At 44.1% G+C, this 25731-nt stretch overlaps 1 protein-coding gene across 7 annotated transcripts in view; it reads left to right on the forward strand.

Annotated features, from left to right (window-relative positions):
- ARMC9 (armadillo repeat containing 9) overlaps nt 1-25731 on the forward strand; it is an 88548-nt gene that overhangs the window by 58291 nt on the left and 4526 nt on the right. For 4 of the 7 annotated variants that reach the window (XM_088132540.1, XM_088132541.1, XM_088132542.1 and 1 more), the window contains 6 exons: nt 2008-2098; nt 2969-3027; nt 9801-9905; nt 11884-11999; nt 19223-19347; nt 21362-21491. In XM_088132540.1, coding sequence (XP_087988666.1) covers nt 2008-2098; nt 2969-3027; nt 9801-9905; nt 11884-11999; nt 19223-19347; nt 21362-21491 — 626 coding nt within the window. Of the gene's footprint in view, nt 1-2007; nt 2099-2968; nt 3028-9800; nt 9906-11883; nt 12000-19222; nt 19348-21361; nt 21496-22055; nt 23029-25731 lie in introns of those variants that run through there. The other 3 variants (XM_088132544.1, XM_088132543.1, XM_088132546.1) reach the window with 3 other exon arrangements.

The raw sequence follows: 25731 nt of genomic DNA on the forward strand, positions 1-25731 counted from the left end.
CCCAGCCAGCATGGCTTAGGTTGAAGTCCACACGTCTTAAAGTGGCCGAGGTTGAGAAACACTGCTCTGTGTTAAATAGGCACCGTAACAGAATTGCAAGGCACAGAGAGGAACAAGGTTTCCTTTGCTCTTGTGGTCGTGCCTCATGATGAATGGGAGAGGTGATAAATTTCCATTGCAGAAATGCTGCTGGCTATCTAGGGAAGATAAGTTCCTCCCAACTAAATGGGAGACAAAAGCTGGAATCCATTCTGATTTGTGCAGAAGCTGATATCTGGTCTGATGCGTCCAGCCTCTCACTTTCTCTGCTATTATGTGGAATCTGTTTCAGTGTAAGCCTGATGGGTGCGTCATGCACTTTCCTGCCGCACTTATCTTTCGTTGCCCGCTCTAAAAAGCTATCTCTGAAGACACAGGGTTTTTTAATGGGAGGCTCAAATGACATGGTTTTAAATTGCCAGTCGTTTATTTGATTTGAGGAAAGGGTTGTCATTTTGTTTAGAACAGAGAAACCGTGTAAGAGAAGCTCTGATTGCCATTAATTTGAAGGGAATCTTATTAGTCGTTAAGAGGGAAACATACAAGCAGGAACAAAATCCATTAGGAACAAAATTCCCAATGGGAGGATTGTCGTAATACCTTTATGAGGATAACTACAACAACAAAGCCATCAATTCTTTCTCTCCCCTTTTCTTTCTCTATCTTTAATTCTGAGGAAGAGTTTTGTGAAATCCAAATGTTCGCTTAATACTTATGACTTTAAGGTTGTGCTATTGCAATGTGCATAATGAGGCTTGGGATTTTTTTATGGCTAAAGGGGTGCGGATTCAGCCCATTTGGTTATTTCATATCCCACTATCTTAATTCAGTATCCAGGTTAAGCATGTTGTTTGAATGCTGCTATTATGAATCCTAGAAAGGATATTTTGGTATGGTTTTTGTTTACATTGTGCATCTTAAGAAAAAGTTTGGGAGGCCTGCAGGGTTCCACTGTGTATATGTACAATCTTTTGCTCTTCTAAGTGCAAGAGGTACAATTTACAGTATACAGAATCCAGTGTGATCTCATTAAAAAAAATGTTAAATAGCACTTCCAAAAATAAAATTAATAATGTTACAGATTATTTTCTGTCAGACAACTATACAGAAATATCAAAATATCACAATTTCTATTGTGTGTTTGTCTTTTTAATCAGTTCTTGACTAGCATTAAACAGCATCTGTGTCTCCGATTTGGTATTTTAATATTTATCCATTATAAATTATTCCTTTGATTTTGCGAGTTTAGAGCTGTCTCCTTGTCTGTTACCTGCAAGGAGGGTTGAACATCAGATAAATCATAGGTACAAGAGAGGGATCAACACTGTGTTTCATCCAGCCTTTTCTTCACACAGCATGCCTCCTGAAACAGGATCGGCACATTGTGGTTTCCAGCAATTTTTGCTTTTGATCCTGGAAATTAATGCAGCAGTTAGGAAGGCAGCCATTTATCGCCTTCTCTGCCAGCGAGGCTGATCTTTTCTTAACTACTGCATTCTTTTGTTTCTTTCAAACTGTCTAGCCCAGTGTTTCTCACCTTTAGCAACTTTAAGATGTGTGGACTTCAACTCCCAGAATTCTGGGAGTTGAAGTCTACACATCTTAAAAGTTGCCAAGATTGAGAAATGCTGGTCTAGTCCATATTGTTTTCACCATTGGAATTGCTGCAATATTAGTATTATCTTCAGTGATACTGTTTTATGGCTGGGAAACTCAAACTCAGGAGCCAGACTTGAAATACTGCTTGTTGACCTGCGGACAACATCTTAGTGCTTTTATCCAGGAAAGCTGGCATTAAATCCTCTTGCGTTTGTCTGCAGACAGAACAGTGTATCTTCTGCTGGGCATGGGCGACTCCCCGCGTCTTTCCTTTATGCACGCAGGCCTACGTGTGTCGCCGGCAAAATGACCCTGTGCCGGGTCACCCCTAGGATCAACTAACACAACTTTGTTTTGCAACCCATCCAGGAAATGGAAGACATTCTGCGATGCTACATTGAGGAAGGAAATGCTGATATGATCCAGCAGATTGAGTTTATTATCAAGCAGCTGCAATCAGGTGGGAAGAGGGGACACTTTATCTCAGCTTTGAAACAGAAAGCTTCTAAAAAGCAGGTTACATAGTTTCATCATGCATGTTCCAGAACCTGTTCACATAACCCCTTGCAGTAGGTGCTAGTCCTGTTAATTTAGAAATAAGTACCCTTAATTTTCCAGTTGGACAAAGTTCCCATGTTATGCTTGCAGCTCAGCAGCTTTATAAACACCAGCTTTATAGCATCATGCAGACAATTCCTTTCAGCCATCTATAAATGACAGGCTGTTTGTTTAGGTGTCTATATCGCTCCAACCTTAAGGCCAGGTGGTTCCCCACTGTAGAGTTTCAGGCCCTCTGGATGCAGATGGTTACTGAGGAAAGCCTGCTGGTCAAGGTGTGGTACTTTGCCAGTCCTTCCCCATCTCACCCTCTCCAAATAACCCAGGGCTGGAAAATGCCAGTTCAGTAACATAGATTTAACACATCCCAATAAAGCAGCGTTGGGAATTTTGCAGGGGTCTGCATAAATGCTGCGGTCAGTCATCCTGCAAAGGATACAATCTGAGTAGCTGTTTTTTCTTGGCACATTAAGACGTTGGGTCCTTGAAAAAGACTAGCATTTCACCCTGCTCCAGAATGCTTCACATCTTTTCAACGGGCCCCAGCTTTTCAGAAACATCAAAAGTCCCTTGCTCAGTTATTTTGAGATTTGCAATCAAAAACCTCTGTTCTGGGTCAGACCTGAGGTGGATGATAAGATCAATAAAAGGAGAGTGAGTAGATTCTTGAAATGCATTTCAAGAGAAAAAAGAAAAACATTGATTAAATTTTTGATGAGCTGGAGACGAAAAATGATTCCTTTGGCTGATCCTCGTATATGTTCCCTCTCAGAAGAGCCACTAGAAGATAATGCAGAGTCTGATGATGAGGAGAAGGATGACAATAATGAAGTAAGTGCGAGTGCCAAACCCTTGGAAATCTAGATATAGTCACATGTCACCAGAGCATAGTTTTTTGGCCTTTATGATCTCTATTTGGAAGCACAGCAGATTCTGGCTTTTCTCTCTCCCCCTTTCCCCCACGTCCTTGCCAGAATCACTCATCCAAAATCACCAAGATAATCTCTCTGGCCATGTACGGAGGGTGTCAAAATCTGCAAGATGGATGCACGGAGATGATCAAAGCCACACCCCTGTCCCTACCATCTTGCAGATTTTGATGCTCTCCCCCCGCAAGGGTTCTTGCGGCTTAATGCTGTACTGCTGAAAGACAGTTTGAGTTGGAGGGAAGAACTGCCGTGTCTGTGTCTCACCTCTGAACTTTTAAATCTGGAGAAGAGGGATTTGCACCACCTGGAGATGAAAAGCTAAAGGTCTTTGGTTTGCTGTGCTCCTGGGCCACTAATGATCTGGCCAGAGGTTTGCGTCGCTCTGGAGACAAGCGCCAAGGCGAGCCTTACTCTTTCTCCCTGCCTCTTCCAGTTCTCAGCTGAAGAAGCTCATGGCAGCCCCATTCTTCACTTCAGCCAACAAGCATGAGGTCAGAAGGAATCCTAAAGCGTCAAGCAAACTACTTACATACTTAGGACATTTACTTACATCCTGCCCGGTTCCCAAGATTCCAGATGGTTTTGTTCCAAACATCATAAAAATCTTGAAACCCTAATTACCTCCCCAGCCTAAGTAACAATAAGTCATAAAAATAAAGTGGTGGTATAAAACAGAAAATAAAACTTTGCCATATGGTAACTCAAAAGTGCGTTTAAACAAAATGGCCTTGCCAGGAGCCAAAAGAGAGATTGTTGGGCCAACTTCCCAACAAAAATAATTCCATAGCTTCAGGGCCACCACAGGGAAAGATTCTCTGGGTCCAGGTCCCTTGACTTTTGCCAGCGTCAGGACTGCAGCATGCCCTCCTCCCCGAAATGTCTGCGTAGAATGGGCAGAATCCAGTCAGAGGAGATGGACCTTCATGTTCATTTAGCCATTCCAGCCATGGAGGGCATTGTGGGGGGAGACCAGCGCTTGGAATTGGGGAGGGATGAGCAAAGAGTGCAATTTCTGCTGCTGTAGCGTTTAGAGGAAATAAATGAGATTAACAAGGTTTTCTAACCACATTTCAGTGTTATTTGAGAAGCTGAGAATCATTTACCTAAAACCTTTCAGTGGGGCCTCGTAGTTGAGCAGGATTTCAGTCTGACGTCTTGCACCCAAAAGGCAAAAATTTTAATTGCAGTGTCCCACTCATTGTGTGTAATTCTTTCTAAGAGCTAATTGAGGATTTGTCTGTACCCCAGTCCAGCCCGGTGTTTGTGATATTGTCTTATGCTAAAGACTTTTTAGGGTTAAAACAAGCAATTTCTGCAAATGGTTTCTTTTACTTGAGAACATTGCCCAGCTCAACCATGTTCTCCTCATGTTGCTGCTTCTGCTCAGTTCCTCTTCTCCTTTGTTTGAATTAGTCACACCAAATATTCCACCCAAGCAGGAGTCATATATTAGATGGGATTATATAATTAATTGCTGTCACAGATAATCAGAACCAGGCAAACTTGGAGAGGTCACTAGAGACAATTGAATAAGGGCAGAAGGAACAATTCAAAAGAATATTTGAATATACGTATTGCCATGTCTGTTGGAAAATCATCTAAAAGAGGAGAGGCTTTTGTCATTGTCAAAAAAAATGCTGGCTTTTCTTTGTTTTCATTAAACTAACATTTCTGCTTGTATTGTTGACCAGCCTGCAATTTTACTTAGCGAGTGGACCTGCAGAGCAAGTTTCAATTTTAAGGCTTTGAGTAACAAAGGCAAAAAAGAAAGAAAGTGCTTTATTTGCTGAGTTCCTGTTTTACGTTCATTAATTTTGAACTGGCGCTCGAGATGGCTTGAAAAGATTGTAATGGTGCATTGCCTTCTCTACAACCCATGCGTGGAAAAGCACATCACTTCTTACCTATGAATGGGCCTAGAACATGCAGATCTGCAGACCCAGACTAAGCAGCAGTTGTAGGGCTGGAGCAGAGGACCCTTGTGGTCCCTTGCGATTCTGGCAGGGTGGGGAATAATGTGGTGATGCTTTGGGTTTGATTCTGAAATGATACACAAAAGCACATGGAAATGTACCTAGTACCTAGTACCTGTTGGCCAAACTAAAGTAGCCATGCATGATCCTGGAAGAGGATGCAGCTACCTTAATGAGTGCCCGAAGGTGCTGTATTGACATTCCCATGTGTTCCAAAGCATCTTTTCAGAACTGAATGTAAAATGTTGCAGTGAGCTAGAACGATCTGTGAAATGGAGTGTCTCTTGGCTGATGGATGGATCTGGTCTGCTCCTCTCTTTGCAGTTAGTTTCTTCCTGGGAGGCAGGATTTGCAAGTTCTCAGCACCCTTCCTAATGGGAAACCTTCTCCCCCACCCTCTCCAAGTAATAGGGAGCGTCAGCACAATGGCAGGGATGGGAAATTCCTGGAATAATGCTGGCAAATCTTTTTAAAAACCAGTTCTGGGGTTGAAAATGTGGTCTGTGGAGTTCAGGCATCATGCAAGGGGAAAAAAGCAGATGGGAATTAATTGTGAAATATCAACCATTAGACCTGGCCCAGGAGTAGCCAGATAAATTTGGACAAAAGAACACAGAGAAAGTCTCTGCAGTCTTTGTACTTAAGAAGTGACACACAGGACTATGTTCCTGCATCACTGTTGCATTGCAGAGGGCCTTTCGTCCACCAGAATGGAAAGGAAGCCCATTCTCACCCGTTAGACTTTCCGGGCATGTCTCACGCCCACTTCAAGTAGGCCGAAAGCTTTGAACACGCACACACACAGGCACACACAGGAGAGCCTTGTCAGAATAAAGACGATTGTCTTTTCAAATGTTAAGCAGTCAGTGATCTGGTATATGGCAGGTTTTTTAACTTGAGTGGTTCAAATTCCTGGAAAACCAGATTGTGGCAGCGCAACGAAAGAATAACAGAAGCAGTGATGGGTGCGCCACGGTATACCCGTATGTCGCTGCTGCCCCATAAGCTGTACTGGTTGCTGTTTGTTTTCCAGGCTCTGTTCAGGGTGCTGGTTATGATCTATAAAGCTCTTCATCACATGGGGCCTAGTTATTTGAGGGACCACCTATCCAAAATAGTTTCTGCTCACCCAGTAAGATCGGGCAGGGTGGGTGGACTCCAGGTCATCTCTCAAGACCTAAGAAAGGCATCTTGTCTTTCATGGCACCCGCTCTCACCCCGATGACATTCCAGAGGTCTTTGAAGCTCTGGATGTTCTTCCTGGCCTTGAGCAGAGTAGCTGTGGCCCATGGATTTCCTTTGGTGCAGGGCATTTGCTTCTCCCAGAGAGGCATGATCTTTTTCTTTGTATCTCATTTTCTCTACTTCTTAAAGCGCAAGCCACCCAAAGTTGTTTGGAGTCGGGGTGGGTGGGTTGAAATTTAATTAACTAAATAATAGACTGAAAGGGGAAAAGGAGGAAGGATTGGATCAGTTTTCCTCCCATGTCACAGACGCAGCAACCCGGGATCTCGTTCCCTTTACTCTCTACTCACCACGTTGCAAGTTTTGGCTTCCAGGTTCAACACCTCACACTGCAGGACAGATTTCCTTCTTTTTAGGGGGAGAGAGAGAAGCATTTCCCGTAGAAAGACAGATGCTTATCGGCAGCTTGGAAAGCTACAGCTCTGTTGCTTCAACACCAGTTCATTCACATTTTGAAGGGTGCTTGGATTTCACTCCTGCTTCCCATCAGGAAACATCTGATGCAGCCTCTCAGCTGGGATATTTCAGCCTCCTGATCTCTGAGCTGTCCCCTTAGATTTCCTTCTCAAACCTTGTTCTCATGTTGCCTGAGAGAGATTGAGTTCTCTTCCTTGGGCTTAGAAAGGAGTTTGAGCCAGAACCCAGTTTTGTGTCCAGGTCTGTCTTAGGAGCGTTTTTTTAGCCCAAGGCCAGCTCTTGAGATGCATTTGACAAGGGGGTCCTGTTTGAAAAATGGATCGAACTACGCAAGAATGTGGGGTGCGTGAGGGCAGAAGGGACCTCAGAGGAAAAACAATTTGCTTTCTTTCAGTACTTTGGAACGTTTAAAAGAAATAATAGTTCTACGTATTAATACGTTGCCATCTTGCCAACATATTAATTCTTAGAACTATTGTTTCTTTTAAACATTCCAGCCCCAAACTGCCAAGGTGGTTTCCAACGTATAAATTGCGATAGGTGATAACACTGTACGTAAAATACCATAAAACGCTACCTTATTCAGAATAAACAGAAAGGAGTCAAGAATAAATCTCTTACAAGCTGTTTTCATTACTGGTGAAAGTAGTGCCCTTGAATAAATAATGACGCCTTTGTCCAATAAGATTCTTATTTCAGAGGAAGTTGTAGTAAACAAATAGGTTTTCTGGGCTGCTTCAAGGGCCTGATGTACCTCCTCTAGAATATGTCTTGGCTGATTGTAGGGAGCAAAGTAGAGCCAAGGAGCTGCCATTAAACTGAGACCAGTGTTTCTCAACCACAGCAACTTTAAGATGTGTGGACTTCAACTCCCAGGATTCCCCAGCCAGCTATGCTGGCTGGGGAATTCTGGGAGTTGAAGTCCACACATCTTACAGCTGATGAGGTTGCGAAACACTGAAGTAGACAGACTTGTGCTGGGAGTAACAATGGTGGGTTATGAGTAAATAGAACCTCCATGATTAGATGCAGTCAGCCACTAGACCACTAGAACCTCCATGATTAGATGCAGTCGACCACTAGATTGATAAGGCATGAAGACCATTGGTGCCATGCCCTGCTCAGGAGCTTCCGGAAGGATGTGACTTGCTAAGGAGAAGCAGAAAGGAATGTAGAAGGGGGACATAGCCAGCATCTTACTTCTGACATTTCTGCATCCAGTTGCCCAGGGCTAATTCTTGCATTACAAGACTGATCTGTAGGCCACATTGTCGTAAAGAGCACTGGGGCTACGGGATAATCCCTTGCAAATACGTGTGTGTTTTCTCTTTCAAACAGATAATAATTTGTTGATGCACCTGGAGGGTTGAAAGCATGTTTGGAATGTGAGAAAGTTGTGGTTACAAGGTGTAATTGTGCAATAAAATGGCATGCCGCATTGTTGGGGTTTTAGGAGGAAAAGGAAATAGCAGCATCCTGAAACCATAAGCATCTCCCCCTCCTTCCCATGCCGGGGGCGCTCATGTGAGTTTCCACCTGCGACCATTCAGTGGTCTATTCTCCCCCCACCCAATCGGTAGCAAGTGGGAGGAAGGGTGCTATCCTGAACACTTTGTTTTTTAGAGTGCTGGAAACCCAAAACCACCTGCTCCTAAGCTTGGGGTGCAGTCTTTCAAGTGATGCTGCCTTGATATGTGCCTCATGGCAGGAGGTTGGGCATCTGGCAGCATTAGAAAGCTAAGAGCGTGGAAAGGAAGAGGATTGATCTGCAGACCGGGCCCCAAGAGAAAATGCTGCAAGAAAGAGCATTGGTAGTCCAGCCGCAAGGCACCTTTTACAAAAGCAGACAGGTGAGGTCCAGGGTGACATTGGTCTAGGAAAAAGCTAGTCCCAGTCTGGGATCCCCAACTAGGCTAAGGAAGACCAAGGCAGGGGTGACATTAAGACATTGTTGCTTGCTGCTGTGAACCATTGACTTGGGGCATCAGAGCAGAGATCAAAACATTCCCTGACCATTAGCTCTGTCCGGTGCAGGCCCTGAATGGACAGCAGACGTTGGGTTCCCCTCGCCGATTCCTCCTTTCAGCTCCCTGTTTACGACTTAACCATAATTGGATGTGATGTTCAGGTCTGCAAAGCATGGTTGGCTTCCAAACCAGTCTCAGAAACTAGAATTTGAAGGATCTTCAAAACAGAATCAAGCCATGGATTAGCATTCTGGAGAGTGCCACTTGGAGCATTTGGGCAGGTTAAGGGAGCCATAAGCCATGCCATGAAGACTGGCTTGGAAGCTAAGTGAGGACGAAGGGAAGGAGACCTCCCCACCACGGTTTGTTCAGGAATGTCCATACCTCTCGGATAATGGGTGTATCCATTTGCTTATCACTCCCTCAAAGTTTGTGTTTATGATTTAATTTATTCCATTAAACGGGTCACTTGAATTTCTCCCTTCCTCCTTTATTGTGGCTCACACGGTTCCTATGGACACAGCAAAATTAGGGAGCCTATATCATGCGTGCAGCATAAAAGTTGTGTATTCTCCGTAAACAGTGTAAAAGCTCTAATGATTAATGCTTGCCGTCAGTATCATTTAGCGATTCAGAAGGAAGATTTCTTCAGGACAGCTGCAGCCTTGAGTTGCTGCAGTGAGAATTTGGCTGGTTTCTGTTCTTTGTATCTGCTTTTCCTATTCCCACAAGGCTCAACAGTAGGTTACACTTTTCAAATTTGAAGATCGGGTGAATGCTTCTTTTTATTTAGATAACGAGTTAATTCCCAGCCTGGAAATGATATAAAGATATTTACTGTAAAGCAGATTTGTTGTTTGTTTCCTCATGGCATTTCATCTGAATCAGTTCTTGGTCATCCATGTCAAATCAAACTAAGCTGAACTTGTCATCCTGTCTTTACTGACTCACCAGAACAATTACTGTGAGAGACAATTAGTAGGGGAGGAGAGCCATGTATGCTCAGGAGATCTTGAGCTCTTTTGAGGTGCATCGCCATATATGTGTGACTCTCTGGTGCTTTCTCGTGGCAGGAGGATCATAATGGCATGGAGGCAGACCTGGACAAAGATGAAGTGTTGCAGCCCCAGCAGGGTGAACTGTCAGGCGAAAAACTCCTGACCACTGAATATTTGGGAGTAAGTATAGCAGTCAAGGGTGTCTGGATGTCTTCCTTTGATATTTGAGTACAGAGCAAGACTCCGCAGCCCACAAGGCTTCACGTGCTAGAACTACACTTCAGAGCAAGGTCAGAGGGATGTGGCTCTGTGGGCTTAAAAGCTCCCCATACCTGCCATAAGTGCTAATTACTCTTCACACATTCACAGACCTGTGCTTTCATTAAACCCAGCGTGTGGAGTGGGGCAAAGAGATCTTTGTTTCCCCAGGGGCTTGTATATTTCATTTGGAGCACCATCAGGACCTTGAATCTTAAGCAGCGCACTGCCCTCCATGGCTTACAAGACTGGCTGATAGCTCCTTTCTGCTTAAAGCCGAGCTGTACTATTCCAGTGGGCCTTTGGATTGTTTAGGGTACAACACAGTAGAAAGCTCCAAAGCCCTTATAGAGCTAGGCTAAATACCTGTTCTCCTCTGAGCTCCTGCCCTTTGTTCCCCCAGTTTGAAACAGACTTGCATGTGCTGGTTCAGGGGAAAAGGTCATTCAGCCATAAAATGCAAGCAATCATGTACAGGGAGTCCTCAGTTTAAGAACAAGTTCCGTTCCCAAGATCTGTCCTTAAGTCGAATATGTCTGTAAGCTGGAACAGTATTATTGTATAATACTGTATAAGTCAGTGTTTCTCAACCTTGGCCACTTTCCCCAGCATGGCTGGGGAATCCTGGGAATTGAAGTCCACACGTCTTAAAGTGGCCAAGGTTGAGAAACACTGCTATAAGTAGTATTGTGTAATGAATTTGAACCATTGTGTATTTAACTCGAATCATTATGTATTTAACTCAGTGATTAAATGTATATAACTCTATTTAACATTATGTATTTAACTCGAATCATTGTGTATTTAACTTGGAGAGCCGGTTTGGTCTAGTGGTTAAGGCCCAGTCTAGAAACCAGGAGATGGTGAGTCTTGTCCCGCCTCAGGCATCAAAGCTGGCTGGGTGACTTTGGGCCAGTCCCTCTCTCTCAGCTCATGCCCCCCGCCCCTGATGCCAGGCTCGGGCAACAAGCCAGTCGGTCAATATCTGTCTCAATCAACAGATCAACATTCAGTTGATCTGGGGGGGAAAAAGCAGACCTTCCACATGCAGAAAAAACGCTACGGTGAAAAAAAAAAGTGTATTTAACTCGAATTTTGTTACAATAGGCTCCATTCTTACTGTGGGTCATTCATAAACTGAACATTCTTAGCTTGAGGACTCCCTGTACTAACTGACATTATTTGCTAAGCCTCATCATAACTGAAGTGATGAAGTGCGATCCTGTCCTTGTATCCCTTAATAACTATGAATGCTTTTTTTTGCCCTTCTTAAGCCACAAATGTACAGCACAAATCCTTCCTCGTTTCAGACACTTGATAAGGAAGGCTCGGTTCTTGGTAGCTGCTTGTGTGATAGGACTCTGCCCTTTCTAGTTATTTGACTCCATTCAGCTTAACTGGGCTCTGAGACTAAAATTCAACTGAAGTCTCTCTCAAGCCTTTGACAGAGGACACCTAGAGAAGAAGATGGCAAGCTAGACTTAAGCCGTTCAAAAAGTTGGTAGCCATCTGTCATGATCAGAATGCAATTCTCCCTCATACCCAAATTTCTCTAACAGCATAAAACAAAGCACAGTCATGTTGGACTCTGCTAACATTCTGGCCCCAGTGGCTGGGGCAAAAGCCAGGTCTTCAAGGCCTTCCAGAAGGCCAATAGGGTCAGGACCATTCAAAACTCCTCCCATCAATAGATGAGAAGGCAAAGGTTTCAGCCAAGTCGAGAGGAAGATGAGTGAATGTCATCTTGTCTCCTGGTGGTGGTGGTCTCCTCCTCCTCCTCTTCCTCCTCATTCCAGGTGGCCTTTGAATGGATGGTAGCCTGGATAGGGGCCAACTTTCTCCTTTTTTCACTGCTCTTGAATTTCTACTTTCAAATAACTTCTCTCTCTCCTCATCTCAGATCATGACCAACACCCCAAAAGCACGGAAGAAGTCAATGCCTAGTGTCCGTCACAGTGTGGATGAGCCTCTTCAGAGACCCGTGACCCCTGGCTATCATAGAGCACATTACCCAACGTAAGTCTGGGCAGACCAACCCAAACCTGGAGAAGTCTTTTCTTTTGAGTATGATTCTGATTCAAAGAAATGTAATTCAAATATGGAAAGATACTGATGAAATAAAGTCAACCACAACAGAGAGGACATGGTGCTCATTGTGTTTCTTTAGAATAAGGGGTGCCAGAAATAAAATGAAGTGACCGCAACCACAGATAAAGGAGAACTAGGAGACCAGTTTGTTATCGGGCAAGGAAACATTAAAAAATATTTTTATCTTAGGAGATGACATTAAACCAAGAGTAATCTAGAAGTCGATGGCAGGGCAGTACATATGCTTTAATTTTGTGGGAGCCAGCACATAATATTATTGGGGCTGAAGAAAAAGTTAGTTAGCTAAAAAGGTAGATTTCAAGGATTCTTAATTTTTAAAACAAGTATCCTTTCTTTTTCCGTTCCTTTTTTAAAAATTAAGTTTCTTTTCCATATTGGTTGATAGACTGTGGGCTAGGCCTCAGAAATGTCCAAATTGGGGCAGTATAACTTTTTAGATGACCTGGGGTTTCAATATCTCCCTTCCCTCCCCCCATATCTAGCAAACCGAATATGTGGAGCAAAATAGTACATCATGTATGACCAACAATATTTTGAGTTTAGATTGCCTAGACAGTGTTTTTAAACAAATGTATTGGAGCAAGCATAGCCCTGTGTGTGGTATTTAACATACTGAATGCAATCATTGACAAAATTTAGAAACCTGTATCTCAAAAGAGTACTATAGAAAAACAAGGATATTGTTTTGATATCATTGCAAAACAAGGAAATTGACAGTATTTATTGGGTGGATCCTCTTGTGGATGCGTGCATTTAAATATTTGTGTTAGGAAGTTGAAGACAGGTTGCGTGATAGATACTATCATGATACTGGGTAACCACAGAAATATGACTCACATTTTGATCTGCTGTATCCGGGATAACTTTTAATTTGGGATTAAAAGGCACTGAGAGAAAAAGAGCACATGCAAACGTTTGTAAGAGGCATAGATGGAGCAAAAACAGAAGCATTTAAGGTGGCTTAATGTGGTAGAGAAAGCATCCTGCCACTTCAGATTGGAAAGAAAGTGCGTAATATAAATTATTCAGGAGATTTGTCTGAACTACCTGGCTGTTAATTTGAGTTTCTACACAATCTTGCCCAATCATATTTTGAATAAGCCCTGATCTAATCAGAATACTGGGATGTCTTGCCTGAGTAGGCTAGATAGCCTGTAGGCATATTGCAACATCCAGGTAGAGGGGTGTAACGTGGGGACGACCTTGGGAGACAGGAGGAAGAGCTGCAGCCTAGACAATGGTCTGATAAACGAAATCCAAGTCCAAAGGAGGGGTGGGGGTGGAGAAAGCATCTCAGAAGGGACCCTCCCTTGTTTTTGGGAGAGTAAAAGTAAGGGAGGGGAGAGGTACTTTCAGACTTGCAAGATTTTGTTGCTGTAACCTTACAATAAAGATATTGTGAGTACTCATGATTGCTGCTTCTTGTCTGGACTACCTCAAAGGGCTGACATTCAATCTTGCAAGTCTGAAAGTACCTCTCCCCTCCCTCACTTTAACGAGGGGAGAAACCTACCTGGTTATCAAGTGACCTGCCCATTAAATGTGGTTAGGCGTGGATTGTGCCAGCAGTGGGAAAGCCTCCATAGGGAAAAAGAACAATTCAAAAGTCAGGAAGTAAACAGAGCCTGGGGAGAAAAGGTGGGCCTGCTGTTCTTTGCCTTTTAATTTTTTGGGGGGTGGGGTGGAATAGTGTCTGAGTACTTGAAAGAAGTCCAGAACATCCAGGGTTTTTTTTTTTAAAGGTAAATATTCCTAACAATGTTGTGGGCACTGTTGGTGAGACACTGCCACTGGTGGTATCCCAGATCAACTGTGCCCAGCAAGTGCTGCAGAAGGGCTGCTATTCTGTGGAAGTTTGAAGCAATGCAGATATAATATCTGGGAGAAGCCCAAAATAGCATTTTCCCAAGATTGGAAGACGGTGATGGGTTGCTGTGACTGATAATCCCCGGTGGATTTGTAGAATATGGACAAAATCATGCAAGTTCCTGCTATATTCACTTGATTTTAGATTTATACAAGTGTTGCAAAGCATAGGGAAATTAACATTTGCAGTGCAGCCCCCGGGGGCTCACAGAACCCTGAACGTGAGACTTGAGTAAAGGATTAATTTTTGGCAGTTGGCTGGGCTGCTAGTTGCCAACTTCTGGCATAAGATCTTTCCCTCTGTGCTTGTGCTTGTGGGAACAGAACAAGGTAAATGATACCCAGTCAAGATAAATGAATCAAGACAAATTGAGAGACAGGAGGAAGTAGGAATCAGTTAAAGACTGAGAGAAGATAAGCCCTGCCCTGTTCTTTGAAAGCTCAGGCGTTCAAGACTCTGAGATTAAAGTGAGATAACCCACCCACATTTGAACCCTCAAAAGCTGCTAGCAGTATTTCCATTGGTGGTTTGGTTGTTCAGGAAGCCAACCTGTTTCGAAGGCTTTGCGGCTCGCTTGGCCCATTGTTACCAAATCTCAGGAGCTCAAATGCCGGGACAGGTTGGAAAAGCAAGCAGATTTATGAAAGGACACAGCTCTAGAGAGTTTGTAAAATGTTTTCCCTGGTCTCCTTGGGGCATTTCTAAGCATAATTTTATTTCATTCCAACACACGTGGTAGGTGGGGAGCTCTCTTAAACTTGTGTAAGCTTAAGGTGGCGGCACTGAGGAAGTTAACGGTTGCTGATCTCTGTGTCTTCCTCCATGTTTTACGATAGGAAGGCCGAGCAACCCATCGTGGGGGATTGTGCTTGTCAGAGACCAGTCCTTTTCATTTTAGAAACAAACTGCATCGACAGCATAACCCTTAACAGCCTTGTTCCGTGGCCCTTCCTTGTTGCTTTTATCTTGTGGTCACATTTACAGGATCCATAGAACTGTGTGGAAGGAATAGCAGCCGTACCACGAGCTCCTTTAAGCATTCCATTGGAGAAGAATGCGCTTATGCTCTCTGATGCTCAAACTGTACTCACAAGATTGTAAAAACGAGGAGTTGAGATGCAGTGTAGGTGGTGGAGAACACAATGGATGCCACATTTCCACCTTTGCAGTGTGGAAAGTTGACACTCTCAGACTGTCTAGGTTTGGGCAATGTATTGTTTTACAGGAATTTCCCAGGATGTGGTTTAAAAAGTCAAGATGGCAGCCATGATGGCGCAGTTGAAGCTCTGCCAGTTTTTTATGTGGGATGCTGTCAGGCTCAGCCCAAGAAACTCCACGAGACAGTACTAGAACAGCTCAGTTACTTTACTAGCTTGCACCTGCTAGACAGAATCTCGCCAGACTAACTCTAACTCCCAAAGCCTGCAACTAAACACTACGAATTCCTTAGGGTGGTGCCAGTCTCATCTTCTTTGTTTTCCCAGGCTCAGGCTGTGGGCTGAGGAAATGCTTCTGTCCTTGAACCTCCTCATCCAAGTCCTCCATTACAGATGCCCATAAAAAGCAGGCAGAGCTTTGACCACATGGCCATGTGCGCCATCTTAACTTTTCTGACCATACTCTGTGGAAGCCCACGGCATTTTGGATCCCGGTCCTGCAGTCTCTTTTTTAATAGCTCGGCTTGGCTGGCCAAGAAGAGGAGAATTGAAATCCTCTCCCAAAGGCTAAAACCAGGCAGCTGAGAATTCACATTTTTGCTACTAAATGTTGGTAGCTTGATCAGCGGGGCCTCTGGGAACTGCCAGGTGGGGCCCAGGTAGCTCCATGAGAGCCAGGGGTTGCCCTCCCCTGCAGGAGAAGGCTTTGTGTGTTTGGCTGAAGGAACAAGGAAAGGGAGGGGGAAAGAAGACAGAAAGGAAGTGTGGTTGGGCCAAGAGCTGCGTGTTGACCTTGTGGAATATATCCAAGCTATGTATGAGTGGTGCAGTGGAGTTATTGGGGAGGGGGGATGTATTTATTACATTTATTTGTATGCTGCCCACTTGAGAACTCTCTAAGATTTAAGCCCTATCCACTTTTTCATAATTAATTCTACCACATCTGCTTATTCAGACATTGCCGTTAAATTTAATTTTGATCAAACTCCAGCAGCAGCAAAGGATGGGACTGGGACTGCTGCCTCAGAAGGCTGGTGTGTGTGTGTGTGTGTGTGTGTGTGCACCCGCATATGTGCACGCGCAGTTCTTCCCAGACTACAGCTGTTGCACCTATGTTTTAAAGCAGTGGCAACTCCCAGAATTCCCTAGCACCCAGCAAGCTGGCTAGGGAATTCTGGGAGTTGAAGTCCACACATCTTAAAGTTGTCAAGTTTGAAAAACATTGCTTTAAAGTCTCTGCAAATCTAGAGGACTGTATTGTCTAAGTGGACAGTTGATCTGCTCCTCTTCTGTAAAATAATTATATATCTGGGAGACACAATTACTTTTCCTTTTGTGGGATCTCCTCCATGAGAAAGCTTTCCGGATGAGGATTGCAGAAAACAGCAAATTTCCCAGCTGCTCAGGGAGATACTAAGCCGAATTCCCTTCATCCCAATTGTAGGGGAAAAAATTAGGAAGACACTTTGTATTTTTGGGTTCCTAGCTCAGAAAAAAAAAATGCATTGATGAAAACCATGTCCAATATTCTAAATATGGAAGGAGCAACCTATTTATTCTTCAGATTTGTATATAGAAAAAAATTAATTGAGAAATTTCCTTTAAAAGAACGCAGCCAAATGCCTTTATATGTATATACACCCTTATATATTTGGAAGGCAACAGTTATAACCTCAAAACTTTAAATAAAAACCAATGATTTAATGTAATTTAGGTAATACATATGAGCAGCTTAAATAGAATTCTGAGTTACCAAGCACATGCAGAGTATTTTTTTCTCCAGAGAAGCTCATCAGAGAGAGAAAGAGAATGAGTTTCAACTTTTGTTAATGTTAAGAGGAAGATGTAGCTGTAAGATGAAGGCTCACATTTTAATGAGGATCTGCCATCAGTAAAAACTGATCCTCTCTGTGTTTTTCCCAAAGATAAGCTATATTTTTTGGAGGCTGGGGCCTAGTTCATAAAATGAAAGAACATTTGGAACATGGCTGACTTTCTTTACTTTGTGGCATTTTCCAAACAAAGGGAAATTGCAATTTCCTTTTCAGCTGGATTTGTACAGTCCATTGCCCTGAGCTAGAGACAGTATCTCTTTTGAATTGCATGTATTGTTCTAGTTCTTGGTCACATTTCAAGAGCAGGGGTTGGGAAGCGGAGGCATTCCATCCAGAGTATTGGGGGCGGGCAAGTGTTTGATTCTTTCTCCCCGCTGCTTAATATCTACACCAGTGTTGTCCAAACTTGGCCACTTTAAGATGAGTGGACTTCAACTCCCAGAATTCATCCATGGCTGGCTGGGGACTTCTGGGAGTTGAAGTCCACCCATCTTAAAGTGGCCAAGTTTGGACAACACTGATCTACACGGAGCCACAGGGAGTGGTAATCCCAAGATTTGGTATGTGATGGCAAGCAGTGCAGATGATCCACATCTTTAGTTTTCCTCTGAATCAGGAAAGGGTGTCCAATTGCTTAGAGACTAATGGATTGAAGATGGGCCAAGAAACTAAAGCCAGATAAGGTGGGCACATTGTGGAAAGTGGCTCTTTGTTCTGGGAAGTAGCATGGTGGGACCTTCTAGATGAAGGAGCTTTTCCTTCAAAAAGAGGGAAGTGTGACGTGGAGGCTCTCCTTGAGTCCAGTATGCGGGTTGTGTGCCAGCTTCAACCTTGTCTGGATGGGGATAACTGAGGCCCATGAACCCATAGCCTCACAGTTGGATTGCCTGCCATGTGGAACTACCCCTAAAGTTGGTCTGCATAATGCAACTGGTGTAGAATGCAGCTGATTGCTAAGTGGGGCAATTAAATAGGTTCCTAGAGCAGGAGTCCTAAAATTGTGGTACTGATTGCTTGTTAACTAGGACTCATCTTGAATAGTGACATTAGTCTTTAAAGCACTCAGTGGCTTTGGCTGAAGGACTTAGAAGACTGTTCTCCCCAACCTTAGCCTTCTGAGGGCTAAGCAACCCTACTTGTCATGCCTCTGATTTGCAGCAACGAAACAGAGAACTATCAAGTTTGCAATGCAATTTGGATGCCTTGAATCCATATTGGCTCCTCTCAGCCTTCTCCCCCAGTGCTGGTTGGAATCCTTCATGATGGGCAATTTTTAGGATTGCCTGCAGCACACACCCAAGCCACCCACGTGCAAATCTTTTGGTGCACTTTGAGATGGCTCCATCCTGACCTCCTGACCACCTGCCACCTTCTCTGGAGCCACCCAATCTGGAAAGCTGTGCAGAATATGTTGTCTGCCTTTGGTGCGCAGTGCAAGCGATCCCACATTGTTTCCAACTTGGTCTCCTCCCACTGCTTAAGCTTGGTAAGAGAAATCCAAGAAGGGGTTCTGCTGCGGAACAAGGCAAAATGACTGGGTTGCTATGGTCTCAGAAGCCAAGGGATCGTGTTGCCTTGTGAAGGGGCTTTGGAGGACGGGCCTCATTCAAATCCTTGTCAATGAGAAGCATTGAGGCTTCACACAGGCCTGGTGCTAGAAAGACCCCTTCTCTCCCTGTCAGATCCTTGAAGAGATGTTACCCCTGTAGTAAGTCATCCCAGGCTTGTGGACCAATGACTTGCGTCATGGTGGCTGGGTTCACAGGATTGGAACTTGGAGCTGAAAATCTAGCAGCTGCATTAATCTAATCCTTCATTGGTTTGTTTTTAGTTTAGCATAATCACAACCCCTTTGACTATGGTATCGTTCATGGTATTATGCGAACCCTGAAAATGAATTAACTCAGGAACGAGGTTAAGCCGATTCCGATGAAACTGGACATAGGAAGTCCTTGATCTCCTGTCGCATGAAGACTAAGGAGAAAGATCTAAGCCAGCTCTGAAACAAAAGGGGAAAATCAGCCTGGTAGTTTCCAAATGTATTGGACTCCATCATCCTCAGCCAGGTCAGGGAGGTCCGTATGACTTTGGACTCCACTTCTGGAAGGAAAGGCAAAACAGCAAAGAACAAGGCTGTTGTGACCTTGGCACTAATCTGTAATACAAAATGGTTCTCTTCTCGATTACAGGAAATTAGGAAGGTAAGAATCCTTGTGGTGATAACAGCTTAATACTGCAGGCATTCATCACTCTGCCATTTGTTTACTCCAGGCCGGAAAATGACGCCATGCCTTCCAGTGGCAGAGAGAGACATGCTCAACGTTGCCCAAACTCCCGACCTCCAACACGCAGCGGGAAGAGACCCAGCCTTTCGGAGCTGCATTTCTCTTCGACGTGTAAGGCTTGAGTTTGGGGACAGCAGCTCAGGGATTGAATCCCCGAAGAGCCGGCTCTGTCCTGCCCATTTTTTAGGAGCTCGGGTTTGACGCATAGATGTAGCATCAGATGTGCCCTGATGGCAAACGTTTACCATAGTCGGTCCAGTGGTTTCTTGTCAGTCTGTTCTGCGTCATTCCAGAACCCAGGACATGGCAGAATGAATTCTGAGTTAAAGAAGTGGATCCTGATCCAGTGTTAGGAAAAGAAGCCTTATAGTAGGAGCAGTTGGACAGGGAGATAGTCAGCTCCCCTGCATTTAATGTGTCAAGCAGAGGCTAGACAGCCATATGTTGGGGAAGCTTTAATTGAATTCCTGCCTCAGCAGGGGGCTGGACTGGATGACCTCAGTGGTCTTATCCAGTTGTAGGACCCCATGATTCTAAGCAGAAGAATCAGGAGACTGAATCTGTTTCCTGCCCCCCCTTTCAAAACTTCTAACATGAATTTCAATTATTTTTTTATGTATTTAAGCAAATTGATATAGCCGCCCATCTCCCAAAAAGGGACTCAAAATTAAAACCATCTCACAATATAAAAAAACATCAGAGATAAATAACAACAAAAATAAAGACATTAAGGAATAAAAACATAAAAGAACCCCAAGACAGTGGGAGAACAACCATCATTTAGCCTCCTACAACCGCTTTGCAAGCCTCCACGGGATCCCCAGGATTGATGGAAGAACCACGTTTTCAAGGCTTTCCGGAAGGCCAACAGAGATGGGACTAACCTCACCATGATGTTCCAGAGGGCTACACCATATATAATATATCTGCCCAGAGTCACTTTTTGTGAGATGGGCGGTATCTAAATTTGAAATATAAACAAACAAATAAATAAATAAATATAGAATTACACAATACTTTTAGAATTATAGTAGGTATTAATTGCTTCATATCAGAGGAAGATGGCACTGCTCCCACAGTTTGAGCCTCATACTTGACTTGTATCTACTTGAGTTCCAGGTAACATGAGTTCATTGTTTTAATTTGGAAAGCATCAAAATAATTAGATATATTTAAAACTCCATCATTGTCTTGCTAACATTGTACAGTTTTAACTGATCTGGGTTGCCTTGTAATTCCATATACATTAAGAAAGACCACATTTCAAGCCAAATATTGAATAAGGGGATTTGGAAAGGTTTCAGACAGGAATAAAATGTTAAGAAGAGGAGACATTCAGTTTCGGAGGGCCAAAAGAGGTGATCTGAGGATGACGCTAGAAGGGGCTTTGGGTCAATTCTTCCCATGTTTTTAAGGCTGAGGACAGAGGGCAAACCACTTCCATCCCCAACTTTAAAAATTCCCCCAGACCCTCCAGAATCACCCTTCGGGCTGTTTTGAGAGGTTTTAAAAGAAGGGATATGAGCAGTTGCATTCCAGAAGCTCCTGTTCCCACCCTCCAGCCTGAATTTTGACTAAAAAGCAAAAGAATAATGCTGTGGAAATTTGGCTAACTTCCTCTTCAGTTTTGCTACTGAGATCCCGAGTTCCTGGAGAGCTGCAAATGGGGTGCTGTGGCTCATGGGTCACGGGCTCCACGCTTAAGCTCAGCAGTGGCAAGGGACCTGCACTGTGACAGCAGAACAATTCTGGAGGGAGAGGAGGGAAGTAAGAAAGAGAGGGAAAGAGGCTGGGGAAAGAAAACCGGGCAGATGCAACAGCTACAACTCTACAGATGTGAGCCACCTAGAGTCGCGTGTGCGAGATGACGACGACGACGACGATGATGATTTAAACTTGTATGCCAAATTGAACAAACAAAAATAAATATATAAATAATGTGATGTGTACAGTAACCGGGGTTACTGGCTGTTAAGATTCAGCAACATTTCTCAGTTCCCTCCTTCTGTTCCATTTAGTTTATAAGTGTTAGGATTAAACCTCAGGGGTGGGCATGAATATGTCTGCAAGAAAAACGGAAAGTGCTCCTTGCACATTTTGAAATGTCCATTTTTCCGAATGACAGTTGAGTCAGAAGCTTCTGGGAGGTCTTCAGTGCACCTTGGAACTGATTGGGATGTCCGGCCAGCTGCTGATGTCCTGGTTCTCCAGTCCCCCGGTCTTTCCCAGGACAGTGTAAAGGGGATGCCAAACAGGTCTGTAAGTAGCACCTTGCTTTCTAGAATATAAGCGAATTATTTCGGGCTGCATTTTACAAGTCCCCCCCAACATCAGTGCTTCTCAGCCTCAGCGAATTGAAGATGTATGGACTTGATCTCCCAGAATGTCCATTTGGTTAGATTATCAAAAGCGACGTTGCTTAAGGTGCCATCCCCCGTGAACTGAAGGGGTCGTGGGGCAGAAGAGAGGCCCTCTCGCTGTGGACTCAACAGCCATCCTTGGGGCTATCTCTGGCCCTTTCTTGTGGGAAGCTTTTGGAAAGCTTTTCAAGTGGCCAGTGAGGGCTAGTGGGGAGAAAAACCGCTCTCTTCTAGTGAGCATGAATGCTTGCATGGTCTTGTACACTGCCCAGAATTGTAATCTTGCAGTGTACAAAAACTATGTTAAATAAATAAATAGTTGGCGAGAGATCAACAGGGCCTCTTGTTTGAATGTTGTTTGGCAGGTATTCCATGGTTCTGGAGCTTACTTTGCTTTTTCCTTCTTGAGCCCACTCCTCCTTTTTATAAAATATTTTACTTATTCATGCTCTTATTTAGAAAACGTATATGGCCGCCTAGCTTATGCATGATAATCCTAGGAAGCAGCTGGAGTTAAAGGCAGCCTCCTCGTGCAGATATTGCAAGCAAAAGGCTCCATCTTGGAAGTCCTGGATCTAGCCACCAAATCAGCGAATTACAGAACTGATAAAGCCACTTTTCTAAGGACCCTGCGCTCCGCGGATAAATGCACTGATTAATTTTCGTGGGTTGTACCATTTTATGAAAAGGAATATATTGGAGAGGCTTTCTGGAAACCAAAGATGAATTCAGTCTGTTCAGGCCGCTCAGCCTAGGGACCGAGAATGGATTGAAAATAACAGAGTGAAATTTAATAGAGTAAATGCGAAGTCGGGGTGTCTGCAGGGTGGCGTCTCTCCACCTGTGCATTGGCAGAGCCAGAAACTCACCGTTGGCTGGAGCTGATGAGATGAGAAGTTTAAAGAACGCAACGCAACGTGTGAAGTGGTGGATGGACATGGCGGGAGCAGGGGTGGACACAGGTATCGACAGGTGTGGGGAACAACTTGGGAGTAAACTTGCTTCAGCTCTGTTTCCATTTCTCACCTCATGCCTTTCCTTTCTTTGGGTTCTTCTTTTTCTGCCCTTTCCTTAAGTCCTCACCCCAAAAGGGAATGGCACGATAGGTGGGTATGTGTGGACATGTTTTTAACCACAGAGGCATGATGGAGTTGTTTAAAATAACCCTGGGAAGATGGTCAGGTGAACGAATAAAGTCGGGCGCTCATAGCAAAGGGATTTGCCATTTCCATTATGACTTTATTTTTCTGACATTTCCTTCGGGCTAACGGAGTTGCTCTTCATCGGGCAGGAGGAGAACTGACATTTCAGCAGCTAATCTGTATGAATCAGCACGACCAGTGTGTTTGTTTACAACATCTTGAGTTGCAAAACATGGATTAAAGTTGCAGGAGTTGGAACAGACTGAAATGTGCAAAACAAAAGTTTTATTTTTCCGCATCAGTGAGGCATTTTTTTAAGATAGTAATTCCTGTCACCACCGGGTCACCCTTCCTGTTTCCATTTCAGCTGTGAGGGAAATCACTGCTTGTTCCAGTTGCAAACGGCGGGGGTGGCCTGTGTGATGAGCTTGGGTTGGCAGGCAATGCGTCACTCTCGATGTGATAGAAACCGCTGTAATGTCGCACGCATCATATCACGCAAGTCACAGAACGACGTTTGTGCGATGACATCATGACGCATGAGGCATCAGCGCCCCTTTCGCCTCACCTTGTGGAGGCCCCTGGGCTGTGTTCACACTAAACATTTAACCAGGTTTGTAAAAGACCCAGCAGTTGCATTTGCGCAATATGAAGAGCTTGGTTCAAGCTAACCTTGGTTAGCTTACTACTGTATATTGGGTGAACCTAACCTGTTTGGTCAGTTTATGGTTAAAAATTATGTGAACCCAGAAAATGGTTAATTTGGTAACCAGGAGAAGTATGTTAGGTGAACACAGCTAGTTTAACTTGCAATCCTGTCCTTGTGTGTTTGCTATAAAGTCTTCTTTAAATCTTAAAATCTTCTCTTCTCGTTTTTAATGGTTTTTATTAATCCACTTTCAAACAGACTGACAGACAGTCAAAATGAACAATTCACCACGTGCAAAAACAAAACGGGAAAAAAATTACACAAATATCACATTTAAAAAACCCACTGATTATAACTCTATCCCAAGTTTTGCAAGTCTTTAAAAGGGGAAACTAAGCTTTCAGCGTTGACCAAGCCTGTTTTATCTTCAGCTTATAAAATCTGTAGCAGGAAGGGACTTAGTCTGGAACTTAAAAGAGCCCATTCCCTCTGGAGGAGGAGAAATTGAATCGCTCCGATGCTATAGAGGAGCACAAGAAGAAAAGGTCCTGTGGATGCACTGGAGGCCAACTCTGATCACTGCCCATCCTGACCATCCCTACAATAAGCTCCTAGTTGACAACTGGGGCCAAAGACCAGCTGGAAGTGCAGCTGACTTGACTCAGAGTTGCAAAGTAGCCAGCTGGACCTCTGGCCCAAACCATTTAGATCCTCTGTTTTGCCAGAGCAAGCTATTCTTCTCTAGCTGGACTCACTACATTCCTCTTTTTCGATACTTTGGGTTTGGAGTTTCCATTTTGTTCATTTATTGGCTTGAAAGGACATCTGGTTTAGGCTTGTGGTTAAAAAGGAAAGTTGCTCCAGAAAGGTATATGTTAGTTCTTTAGGCGTCTGCCGTATCTGGGAACTTCCTAGTGTAATTTTAGAAGGATGCATAGATTTCCTGCCCTTATACCAGGCAGGAACATACTGTTCTTCTGCCCCTTTGAACTCTCCCACAGTTTGTGGTGGTTTGCAGTCACTGATCAGTGAATGCAACTTTCTCTCTTCTCAGGTTTCTTGCATACCTTTCTGTTCAGCAAATAGGGAAGAGAAAGCAAATACTAGTAGATAAATATTTAAATTATGGTGTAAACAGCAGAGTGGGAGAATGCTGCTGCTTAATGCTGCTTGACATCTCTCAGTTCCTTAACAGAAGCTAGTTAAGTATTTTCCCCCAGACTGCTTTGTCCACCAGGGACTTAGTAGTTGGTAAATCCCAGTTTGTTCCAAGCAGAGAGATGGAGGGATAAGCTCTTAATAGCATGTCAAACACTATCAGGACACAGGGTAAGAATCTGGACAACAGCATTGCTCCAAAAAAATTTTATGATAAAGGGAGAAAGTAGGGTGCTTGGCGTTTGAATTCTTTGCAGCTAGGCTGAGCACAACCGCCGTAGTCACATGACTGGAGTAGCCGTTGCTACTCAGAGTAGAGAGTCCTCCAGGAAACGGAGCAACAGTTGAACTCGGTGGCTGGGTTTGCACAATTGGGCTCAGCTGTGCTTTATTGAAATAAGGTTTCTATAATTGTCTGGACTCAGACAACCCTCTCAGGCATAAATCAAATAGTCCCCATCATGCAGTGTTTCTCAACCTTAGCAACTTTAAGATGCGTGGACTTCAACTCCCAGGATTCCCTGTGCTGGCTGGGGAATTCTGGAAGTTGATCCACACATCTTAAAGTCGCTAAGATTGAGAAACACTGGCCTAATTTAATGTGGGAGCCTGGCTTGGGTGAAAGGTTTCTTGTAATCACAACGGTGATTACGCACATTTGAGGAAGGAAACAGGGCAAAGTGTTGGAAAATACTTTGTTTAAGGACCAAGCTTGATATGATAGGGAATTTCTCCTATCAGCTCTGAAGGCATGAATGGTATTAGCACTGGGGAAAGGAACAGCTGGGTTTAACTCCTACCTCCTGCATGTTTCCACAGAAAAAACCACCCCATTCCACCTGCAGTTCAGGCACATCATTGTAGACACTCAGGAAAACCGTGCAGGGGGAATGAGTGAGCTTATTCTCTCCTAATCCTGGAGTCCTCCTCTGCCTGGGCTTCCCCATCGACTCACCTCCTTGGGGAGGCTGCCGTACCCCCTACTGGCATCCAGGACCAGCCCTGCGTCTCGGAGGATCTTTTGGGCTTCATCTGAGAACAGAGTAGCTACTGTGGAGAAACGGAATTAGGCTGACCAGGCTGAGGAAGGCCAACTCGGTTGGGGTGTGGCGTGCCTGGCCCACAACTTCAACCTAAACGAGTCTTTTAGTCCCCATCCAGATGGAGCTAATCACGCAAGTGGGAT

The sequence above is a fragment of the Python bivittatus genome, unplaced genomic scaffold (genome assembly GCF_059951505.1).
Source record: "Python bivittatus isolate LINGU-HERP-01145 unplaced genomic scaffold, Pbiv_v1 ctg000980_np1212, whole genome shotgun sequence".
Lineage (NCBI taxonomy): Eukaryota > Metazoa > Chordata > Lepidosauria > Squamata > Pythonidae > Python > Python bivittatus.